Genomic DNA, 11,673 nt, shown 5'->3' with positions numbered 1-11,673 from the left:
ACATTGCTCTTTGATTGTTTTTGTTCAAAGTGGCAGCTGTAATGTCTGCCATGGTGTCAGACTGCCTGGCTTCATGTACTGAGAGAGTGAAAACAGTCACGGTGAGCGCCTTCTGCTTGGTTACTTCTTGCTTGGAGCTCCTTGGTCAGTGTTCATAGTTGAGCGTTATTTACCGTCAGGGCATTGCCTCAATTGCTATGTTTAATGGTGCAACAGTAGTGGTTTCTTATATATATTTCAGATTATTTTGAGAAGCAATTTCGATCATATTTTACATTTTATTGTGTCATGTAGCGCGGGCCGCTGGTCTTGGTCTTGACTCGGTCTCGACTTCCCTCGGTCTTGGTCTCGGACCCCAAAAGTCTTGGTCTTGTCTCAGTCTCGATACACTCTGGTCTTGGACTTGTCTTGGTCTCGGGTTAGGTGGTCTTGACCACAACACTGCTCATGACCAACTAAAATCAGACAGTATAAGGCAACGTTTATACAAAAAATGTAATTAATTTAATGAATAGCGAATAAAAGTAGGAAAAAAGACATTCTGAAAGTCAATGCTTCTTTACAGATCTTGAAGCATTGTCTGTGGCTTTGCAAAGCGAGTACCTGGCCAGAAGCTAATTTTGTTTGGGCTGGTCATGACATTGGAATTTTGGAAACTACTGGTCTAAAAGACTGTAAATAGACATTAAGCAGTGCCAGATTTCATTGGCGGTTTCTTCTTGGTTAATTTTTAATAACCTCATAATGAAGTATTTTTGAACAAATATGACTGAGCATGGGATTTCCCTGGAAGATAAAAAAATGTGCTTTCAACAATATTATCACATGACAAATTCTGCTTCTTAGGATAACTAGCATGTAAATTAAATTTGAGCAATGTACTGTTTATACATAGTGATGCCTGGCTATTAAGTTGATTTAGTCTTTCAAGGTATGCTGTTATAGAATTATGGCAATATCTATGACAACTTTTAAATGAGGGAAACTTGGCACTCCAAAACTTACAACTGAAGAATTCAACAGAATCCCTCTTTTCTAAAATCATTAAGAAGAACATTAATAATGTTTATGCCTTTTTTGCCACTGCTCAGAGATTGACAAACCTTCATATGCCTATAGCATCTGAATTCTACTCTAGCAGAACCTGCAATGAATTTGCTAACTTCCTTTCTGAGAAAATTCTGAAAATCAGACAGTTACTCTGATTTTTAGAATTTTCTTCTATAGGTCAAAACCAAGACCAGCACCGATGTTGTACCCAGTCAAAGAAATCTGTAGAAAATGACACACGACCAAATTCTTTCCTGCCAACAGCCATTACCATCTTTAATAACTCTTTGAGAAATCTGAATTAATGAGCTACAATGATATTTAATTTCCCTTTGCGATTAATAAAGTAGTTTTGAATTTGAATCGAATTTGAAATCAACCACAAATGTATAGAAGAAATTATATGTAAATTACAGTGTTTTTTTTTTTTTTTTTCAAAAACTTCTGCCTGTCTGACTTGAATAATAAACTTATTTATCTTCAATGCAGTTTATTTATATACCACAGTTAACTTCAATCACCCATACATTCCAATTGAGCCTACTTCTCAAACAGTGCATCGAGCTAAGCTTATTATTCAGATTAGTTTAAAAAGTCTTCTGTCAAAGGAAACTGCAGTTTGCCTTCAAATTGTTGAATTGGAGCAATAACTCCTTGGACAAACACATAAAGATAATTGCTTTCTTTGTGTCATTGACTTTACAGCAATCCCTAATATTGAGCATGCATGTAGTGACAGTGGAGAGAAGAAAAATTCTCCTGTAGCCTCCAACAGAATCTGCAAGAAACCTTCAACTGAACCTAACCAGCCAGGACTGACTGGTGTTTTGAGAAGACAGAGCAGAGACACAAAAAACAGAAGAAATGATATAGGAATATTTTCTCTGTTAATGAAAAGTAAAAAGTTAATAGCAGTAGAGGAAGAACATTTGATTGTTGGCAGCATTATCTCAGCTGATGCTCCCCTCCAGGAAGGCATCAACAGAATTCCAGACCAGGTGTAGCTTCTATGGAGAGAAACAAAAATTGAGAGAAAGCATAAAGTTAACAGCTGAAATAGCAGCAAATAGTTCAAATTATAGAGTAGTAGAAGAAGAAATTGAGGAAAAGTGGTCAGTTTGTCCAGAAGCCTAATCCTATTGCAGCATGACTACTGAGATAGCTGTAATTCTCCCCGACCCCACATATTGGATTCAAATTCACAAAAAATGTTAATAATCCCAAAGGGTATTTAAATGAAGCACTCTTCCTCTCTCTACTCCCCCCTTGACTGGGGGAGTAGGGAGTCAAGTTAATTAAAACCTTTTATGTAAATGTTTTATTATAAGCCCTATAAAAGGAAAGTTTTAAGCCTGGTTTTAAGAGATTACCAGGTGTCTGCCTCACTGACTAAAATTGGGTGCTGGTTCCAGAGGAGAGGAGCCTGATGGCTCAAGGATCTGTGTCCCGTTATACTTTTAGAAAATCTAGGAACCACAAGTAAGCTTGCTGTCTGAGAGTGAAATGCTCTATTAGAAACACATGGAACCATCAGAGAGGGATTTTACATGAAAATCAAGAACATTTTTGACAATCCGGAGCATCAATGAGACTGTCATAGAAAAACAGTGTCTTCAGTCAGAAGCTTCTTCAATTTTGCTTTTATGCAGACCGCTACAGGAGATCCTTCCTGCCTACAGCCATCAGATTGTACAAAAACTAAAGAACCATAATGAGTCACAACATTTAATTCCACCTTTTGATAAATAACATATTTTAAAATATGAATTGAATTTGAACTGAGAATGTTCAGTCTTGCATGTTGTGAGCTGAAAAGCAGCATTTGTGAGTCTGCAGTTCGAGGAACTGCTCAAACTGCAGACTCGAGCAGTTCCTATTACCGACCTGTCTGTCTTACCACGTAATAGTGAAAAGGTTAATGTTCATAGAACAAATACCTAAAACTCAAATTTTGCCATTTTCACTCTGAGCAACTGCAGACAAAATATTTCACAAGTTTCTTAATTTGTGGTGTAGTATTTAAGTGCATTCAAGTATTTTTGAAAATAAATTGTATCTTAAATAAATGATAAAACAACAGTATGTAACTTAACAGCATTATATGAGACAGATAATTTGTGAAAAAATGTAGTTCCTCTGCCTTCTCCCAGTGGTCCCAGTTCTGTTTTGACAAATACACCGCTCGGTCAGAAACAACTGATTAGAGGTGATCGGCAAACAACTTGTTGCCGATCACCTGTATCTCACTTCTCAGCCTACGTGTGCAGGTTATCTCCTCTTTCCTTCACACTGCGCATGTGCTCAGCAGCAAATCCTAAGCGAAGTGGTGAGGACCTATAACGCTGTGAGAGAGAAGGGGAAAGTTTGCGTGTTGGGGCAGAAAATTACCTCAGGGTGAAGCACGTCAAAATGCATAAACACAACAAATCTAATGTGACATTTAAAAAACAAACACTTGACTGAGTTTGGCTACATTGAGGCTCAATGCAGAAAAAAAAGACATCTGGGGTGGCCAGACGCAGGTAAAGCAGCGCACAACTACCAACACTCACCCAGATGAGCGATACAGTCAGAAAGCTAAACAAATAACCCAAAAAATAATTTAAGTCAAGAGCTAGCGGTGTAAGACGCTGGTTCTGCTCTCACTGCTCTCTGCTATGTATCTGATATTTTACAGATGTAGCGCCATTTTTGCTCCACACGGCAGTGAACTCTCATACTGAACAGTTGCTTAAAGCTGCAGCATGCAACTCAAACAAAGAAAAAACATATTTTACATTCGCTATGTCCTAACATAAGACAGATAATCTCTGGAAAAAAATGGATCTCCTCTGCCTCCTCCCTGTATTCTGCAGAATTACTCACCTCGGTCAGAAACAACCAATCAGAACCAGTACAGAACAGCTAGCCAGACTGTCAGGAAGTTTTGTAAGTCAGGCTTGTTTATTTTGATGCAACCTGCATTTGACTTTGAATGAATGTTTTCCTCTTTTACTTGACATTGATGTAAGCAGTGTTGTGAGATTTAGTTGACTAATGTATAATTTAGAATACTGAGAACCTTACTGTTAAGTAGCTGCTGTATTGTACCTGAAAGTACTTTGCATGTTTTATGTCTAATTTAGGTGAATTTATTGGCAGATAGTTTTTCCATTTTGCCAGACCACATAGCATTTATACCAAAAGTGAAAAATTAACAACTAATCCAGGTGATCGGCCCTCATGGGTGATCGGAATTGGAATCAGCAGCAAAACACCTGATCGGAGCATCCCTAGCTGTCAGTCATGCTTGTGTGCATGCTGCTCAATGTGCTAATGGTGGAAACGCTTTTATTCACCGTGATCAGTGGCCATGCTCACTAAAAAATTGGGTCTCCATTTATGGTGGGCTCTGTTGTGGTGAACCAGCTGTAGCAGAGAGTAAAGGGGAGTGTGTGAGCAGCGTGTACATGAGTTGATTGACAACACAGACCTTCTTCTTGGCTCTGATTGGTTGCTGCTGACTGAGCAATGTATTTCTCTAGATAGCACTGGCAGAAGGCAGACGATCTTAATTTTTCACAGATAATCTGTCTCATATTATACTGTCAGGACATAGCAATAGTTTTAACAAATATGCAAAAAACATAATTTTCCTTACTCTGATTGGCTATTTTTTACTGGGAGAAGTGCATTTCTGCAGATTCTAACAGTAGCACTGGGAGTAAGTGAAGGAGCTTGATTTTTTTTCCCACAGATTAGCTGTTCCATACTATGCTGTCAGGAAATAGTGACATTTTCAACAAATATATACAACACATATTTTTGTAAAAGTTGCATACTGCAGCTTGAAGGTATATTTTCAATGTGGGAATGACAATGTATTTGTAACACATTCACAGCAACAAAAAGGATTTTTTTTTGTTTTAATTTTTATTTTCATTCTTGACAAGAAAGTTTGTACTTGAAAACTTTTTATTTTAGAGGAAACTTTAATTGTTCTGTAATTTGCAATTCCTTACATGTTTTTGCAACTTTATGAAAAGGTGTCTACATGTAGAGACTTTTGTTGAATTCTAATCTTACTCTAACTCTCGTGTTGTTGAAAAAGCAACATTTACATCTTTTATAATCAAAAACAGTAAATGTTTGTGAAACAGTAACTTTAATAGAACCAAAGTCATAGATTTTACATTTAGCAGGATGTGAACTGCAAACATTCATGCATGATTAAAATAAATAAATTAACAAAATAACAATCAAAAATATTCTGTGTACTTATTACTCATAACATTTGGTTGTATTATTCTATTCCTCAGGTTGAGTCACTGGCAGAGTCAGAGCAGGAGTCAGCCATGTTCCTGGATTCAACCATTACTTCAATCACAGCTGAAGTAAGATTTCTAACAAAAGCTAGACACAAGATTCTGGTTAATTTTGGAGCATAATGTGAAGTTAAGCAACCATTTATTATGCAAATAATATAGCTTGTTACGTCATAAATTCCCCAGGATAATTGGTTAGTGTAAAAATTGTTAGATTTGGCACGCTTGATTTTTAATTTTTTTTTTCCAAAATGGTAAATAACTGGACTGATATCAGAGTTGCAGGCAAGTATTTCAGTACTTCAGAGTTCTTGAATCAACCAGTTAACATTGCTGAATCTGTAAGCAAGCAACCCATCTCCATTCCATTCGTCCCCAGCAGATGTCACTGATTTATTAATACACACAGGGTGAACTTCATCCACCAATACAGTTTGAGCATGAACATGATATGGTTTTAAGTGGTTAACATTAATTGCTTGCAGTTTCTCCCGCTGTTCTGGACTAGCAATAAGATAATTTTGTCCCGACAGCTGTTTCACAACTGTATATGGCCCAGAGAATTTTGCTTGACAGGCACTTCATCTTTTCCTGGGAAGATGATAATTTCCCTTTAGCCATCTGTGTAGCGGTAGAGTCTCTGCCTAAACCCATTATTGTTTTGCATTATTAACATAATGCAAAACATTTTGTGGTGGTTCAGATGCAAATCCAAGTCATGCAATTTCAAAGGGTCAACAACCTGATTAACTGGCTCCTCAATAATACCGTCACCACATGGCACCCACTTTCTTAACAATGCCTTGTTTTCAACATGGTTCTGTATCTCCTCATCTGATAAAGCAGACTGATGCAAGTCCTGCAATGTAGGGTCAGATCTTTTCTCCTGCAGCAGATCAGACTGTGAAATACACACATGGACATTAGACAAGCAAGAAGAGGACATCTGTGTCTCTTTTTCCAAGTCTTTAAGATTTGTAGCACTGGATGTATTCATTAACTGTGTCACAGCACATGCTTGGAAAATGTCAGGGTGTGACTTTTCATTGTCATCAGGACCACTGCTGATCAAAGGTACTGAAACAACAACTGGACCCTCTGGTTGATTAGGCCAGAATTTTCTTCCAGCTATATTGTTTCCCAAAAATCACTGAGACACCATCTAGAGGAAGAGCAGGTTGAACACCTATCTTTACTTCTCCCTCAAACAACTCGTCAAACTTATGCACTGTAACACAAAACACAGATATACCCCTACCCAACATAGGTATAGATGATACAGATACGGAATCATCTGAAAAGGGTAAAACTGATGCCAGGACGAATGAATCATATGCACCTGGATCTCTCAAGATTGTAACTGGCACGTTGACGTCACTCCCTACTAAAGACACTTGTCCTCCCATAAGAAATGGCTTGACCTCAAATCAAGTTCTTCTTCTAATGGCACCTAAGTGATTTTGTCTGGAACATTTTAAAAAAATTATGCAGAGCAAGTGCTGCTGGTTTAAATTGAGATACATTTTTGTTTCTTGATTTCATCACAGCAGTCTTTCTTCCATTGACCTTTTCTGACAATAATTACATATTTTTTCCAGTTACTGAAGTCTGAAAAAAACCTCCAGAATGCGTTCAACACCAATTTGAAGCACTCATCCAATTGGTATCTGTCAAGTTCTTTCTGGTTTGATTAACTGTGTGATCCCCACTTGAAAAGGATCGTTTCCACTGTGAACTTTCAACTTGATCCTACTCAGGGAGACTTTCATTTCGTTGACTCATCTTTATTTTTTACATGATGGCCCACATAGCTCATCTCAATAGGTGAAAAACCTCAAAAAGAAATAGAAAGACATCTATTACATTCTGACATTAATAAAATAAATAACTCTTTTTTTTTTAAAGAATAATAAATATATATTTTTTTTCGTTGATTCGACAGCAATACATAAATTGGCATTTCATTTTTATCAAAATTTGTTAAATACCCTCACAGACATTCCAACTGACATTTCCTTTTCTTTCTACTTTAACCAATAAACACCAAGTGTATTTCCTTTTTTTTTCTTTTCAATCCACTAACTTGACCTCAATAAGACTAAACAGTACAACACCAATAATACAACAAACAATTCAATAGTGAGCAGCAGCATTGAGCCTTACCGGTTGTCTTTCACAGCTTGTTGAAACTTTTACACAGTTCTGAGTCAAATGCTCCAGCACTGTTTGCATCTCATGCTCTCAAACCAGGACTGACAGGTCAGTCACACTAAAGTAGCTGCACTCTGATTGCTAGGAGATTGAAGATTGAGTCCACGTGGTTCTCCTCACTAACAGGCAGAGGGGAGCTGCAGAAAGGTGCAGGGGAGTGACAGAAGGGAGTGGTTACCTAGCAGTTCACCGGAACAGTATCTATCGCTCATCCCCTACCGAGGGTGTAGATCCCATCTCATTATTGGGGGGGACCATAAACGGGAAAATTTCTTAAGACCAATTTTAGGGGGGTAGGCAAAGTTACAGTGAAATGTAATGTAAAATGTGGTTTAAAGAGTTTTTAAACCACATTCAAGCTGCAGGACCAAAAATGGCTAGTAATGCACATCAAACGTGTTTTTCTCAGTAAGCAACCTATTGAGAAACAAAACTAAAGCTCAAATGTTGCTTCTATACAAGTTTTGTTCAGTCTCACTGATCTAATCTCTGCTACACCTTTACAAAATTTTAAGGTTCTAAATAAAAAAGCTTCAATGAGTAACTGCTCTTAATAAAATTCCTCATAAACATTGATTTATTGTAATGGCTCCCAATACAAGTTATGGGCTATTTAAATTATAACTTGTTAAGTTGCTTTATTTTTAAGCCTTTTCTAATTTTGTCATGTCCTGGGTAAATAAGCAGATAGAAATGAATATCTAGGAAGTATCATAATTTAAACATAAGACTAAAAGTACCAGAGTTTATATAGAAAAATATTCAGATTTTATTTTGTGGTTTTAAAGGCTCTACATTGAAGACAGTGAGAAATAAAGGCAGCTTTCTGTTTTTTTCTCTGTTCTCGGCTCAAACATAGAGCTGTCGGCCACTCCTCAGCCCCTCCCTCCCATTTCAAACTTTTCTAATTAACTAAAACTTAAAGAGTTAAATACGAATTAGATGTTTGCTACCTTTAACAAAAAAACTTAAGTCTATGAAAGCAGTGTAGCAGTTTTGCTAACGAGGCAGCTTATGATTCAGCCAAAGTAATAAAATAAACTACAGTCTGATTTTTATTGTTAATATGTTTCTTCTTATTGAGCAGTGAATGTAAGTAAAAGGTGTTACATGTCTTTTGCTTTAAGTATTTACTTACTGGAAGGTTTTATGTTTGTGCTGCAGAGCAACAGCTAACAGCTAGCTCCTCACTTCAGCGGCTCTGACTGTGTGCCGTTCAGCGCTGTTGTTGCTCTTCCTTCAAGTTGGACTGAACCATTGTTCGAACAATGGTAGAGGGGGACCTAAAAATTAATTCTTATTTTGCTCTGAAATAAATGGCAGATTTAGTTTGTTCTTTGTTTCTTTTGCCTGTTCATATTGATATTATTTAAATGCAAATGTTTCTTCAATGATTTTTTTGGGGGGGACAATTCTAGACTTTTCCAAGATTGGGGAGGTCACCTTTTGTTCATTAATATACACTGCAATATGTTCAGAAACAAAATTCTTAAATTGTTCTTGAACCATTAAATTACAGAGGTCATCAATTGTTTTGATCTGAGCAGAAGTGCACCACCAATTATAATTAATCTCCCAAATCTCTTGGAAACTCCAAATAAGTTTTGCCACCTATTTTTCAGTTCCTCAACTTCCGTCTATGCACCTCAGGGACCCATTCATATGCCTTAAGTATTGCAGCTTTAACCTGGGAATGATCCTGACCATCACTTAAACAGTGTATAAATGAAGCTTTTTGAGCATGACCAACTAAAACACACTGACGCAAAATTGTGTGGCCCAAATCAGGTCAGCCCCTTGGCTCTGCAACTCTCTTTAAAAAAAAATAAAAAAAATTCAATATCCTTTTCACTAAACTTAATGTGACGTCCCCCTCCTCTCTACGTGGAGGCATCCGTCATTTACTAATTGCGGTTTGTCCCAACGCGTGCCAGAAGGGGCGGGACCAGGATCCACTAGGGCCCAGCGCATCTTGGCTATATAAGCAGCCTGCTCTGGTGCGTCAAGAGAGGGAGAGGAGAGAGAAGGAACTGGGTGGGAGGAGTTGAAGCTGGCTTGGAGCTAAGTTGTCTTCTTCATCCAGCTCTGCTCTCCAGACTGGCGCTTCTCCGACTTGCCTGCCCAGCCCGACTTTGTTTGGTTTGGTTTTGCTTTTCTTTTCTTTTGCAGGACTCCCCTGCTCAAACCACCAGCTTCTGATGATGCCATTGGCCACAGGGGCCGCCTGCTTATTTGTTGCTGTTTTCTTGCTTTATTTTTAGATTTGATGCTCAATAAAGAGCATATTTATTGTTGAAGTCCGTGTCTCCTTTGGTTTTTGTTATGGCTTCACGAGCCGGGTCGTAACATTAGTGATTTGCTCTTGGTGCACCAAGAGCAAATCACTCAAAATATGAGATGATTTATATTTAGAGTCCACAATACAAAATTAAATATAGGTCTGTAATTTATTAAATTATCTTGTTGGAGAGAAGGTTTCTTAAGTACATTTCTTAACTATCTAGCTATCTAGAAAGCCTGCAGTAGATGTCCATTTCTTAGGATAGATTAATTACAACTAAAATAGGGACAGTAATCAAAGGAAGATTCCCAGATGCACACAAACGAGTTCCCTGACGTATCAGGTTGTTTCTGATATGAGGCATTCTGATATGGTTTCAAATGTGTACAATAAGACTGCAAAGTAAAGTTCTGCAGCACACAGGACTAGGGCTGAAATGATTCCTCGAGTAATTCAAATACCTCGATTATTAAAATTCCTCAAGGAAAATTGATCTGTCTCAAAGCTTCGTTATATTATGTTTGATTATTTAGCACACTGTGTTCCAGCCGAGACTTTATTTGCCCTCTCACTTCCGCCTGAGTTGTTGACGAAAGCTTAGTGTTGGCAGCATAACGTCCGATTTTCAAGTTTGGCCTGGGAGGATTTTACTGATTCATGATAATGCCCAGATTTTTGTCGTTTTTTGCGGGATCAATAAACATCCTTAAAATGACGGGAGCAATGCTTGGAATACTTCTCCTGGAGCTGCTGGTTCAGAGTGAACGGTGGGATTATTTCTATAGGTGAGCGGATAGACTGCGTAGCTTTACTGAAAATACCGGAAAATAAATTTTATATCATCCCGGTCGCAACCAATGGGTGGTGAAGAACATCTTGATGTTGCATACCTGGTAGATGTTTCTGTATGTGACAAATGCAGGAGTCAAATTCCGTCGCTAACATGAACACAAATGCTATAAATGACTGGGTAAGGTGAGAGTTCATCTATTAAACTGACTGAAGATTAATACATAAACAGAAAGCTGGGGTACAGAGATTTTTTTATATAATAACCTGCTCACAAATAGGCTATTTGTGAGCCTGCCTCTTTATTATTACATTGAATATAATTTCAGATTTTTGTATAACTTTTCTTCAGGTTAACGTAGAAAGTGAGCTATTATTGTTACAAGTTAATTTTCTAAACTACAGAAAAGTTATTAGGGAAGTTCAAAATTTGAAAAAATAGACTGATATTGATATGCGATAGCAATACTGCTGTTATGTTAGTTACCAATGTTTTATTTTATCTTTTTTTTATCCGATTACCCGATTAATCATAAGAGTAATCGGTAGATTACTCGATTACTAAAATATTCGTTTACAACAGCCCTACACGGGATGCTGTCACTCAAAAGATGTTTGAGCAATATATAGACAATAACTGATTTAAAAGTAGTGAGCTGTGCCCACCGACTCCTGTGTGAAAACAGCCCTAGTGAGGGTAGAGTCTACTTCAGGCTGCAGGCCAGGTAGAATTGGGTAGCTTTCCTCTCTTAGATGAAGGCAGTTGAAAACTGCATTTTGTATTTACTCATATTATTTTTTAATCTTAAAATGTGTTTGTTGATCTGGAACATTTAAGTGTAGGATGAAAAGGCAAAAACAAAAGAAATCTGAAGGGGGCCTGTAGGATACTGTATGCAATAGATGTGCCCTGCTAAGCTTCACATTGTTTTATACGCTTCTTCCATGTTTTGTTATTTTGTAGATAAATGTTTTAATTTCTAATTATAAAAGGATAAATGTAGTTCTCCATCCATCCATCCATCCATCCATCCATCC

The 11,673-nt window shown here is 37.4% G+C and overlaps 1 protein-coding gene across 3 annotated transcripts in view; it reads left to right on the top strand.

Annotated features, from left to right (window-relative positions):
* Positions 1-11,673, top strand: part of ska2 (spindle and kinetochore associated complex subunit 2) — a 54,833-nt gene that overhangs the window by 38,599 nt on the left and 4,561 nt on the right. For 2 of the 3 annotated variants that reach the window (XM_015039150.1, XM_015039152.1), the window contains exons 4-5: positions 5,349-5,423; positions 9,735-9,862. In XM_015039150.1, the coding sequence (XP_014894636.1) occupies positions 5,349-5,423; positions 9,735-9,764 (105 nt within the window). In that variant the 3' untranslated portion in view covers positions 9,765-9,862. Of the gene's footprint in view, positions 1-5,348; positions 5,424-9,734; positions 9,863-11,673 lie in introns of those variants that run through there. The other variant, XM_015039151.1, reaches the window with a different exon arrangement.

The sequence above is a fragment of the Poecilia latipinna genome, unplaced genomic scaffold (genome assembly GCF_001443285.1).
Source record: "Poecilia latipinna isolate Pla-1442-1.1 unplaced genomic scaffold, P_latipinna-1.0 Scaffold462, whole genome shotgun sequence".
NCBI classification, from domain to species: domain Eukaryota; kingdom Metazoa; phylum Chordata; class Actinopteri; order Cyprinodontiformes; family Poeciliidae; genus Poecilia; species Poecilia latipinna.
This window is presented reverse-complemented; position numbering and strand designations above follow the sequence as displayed.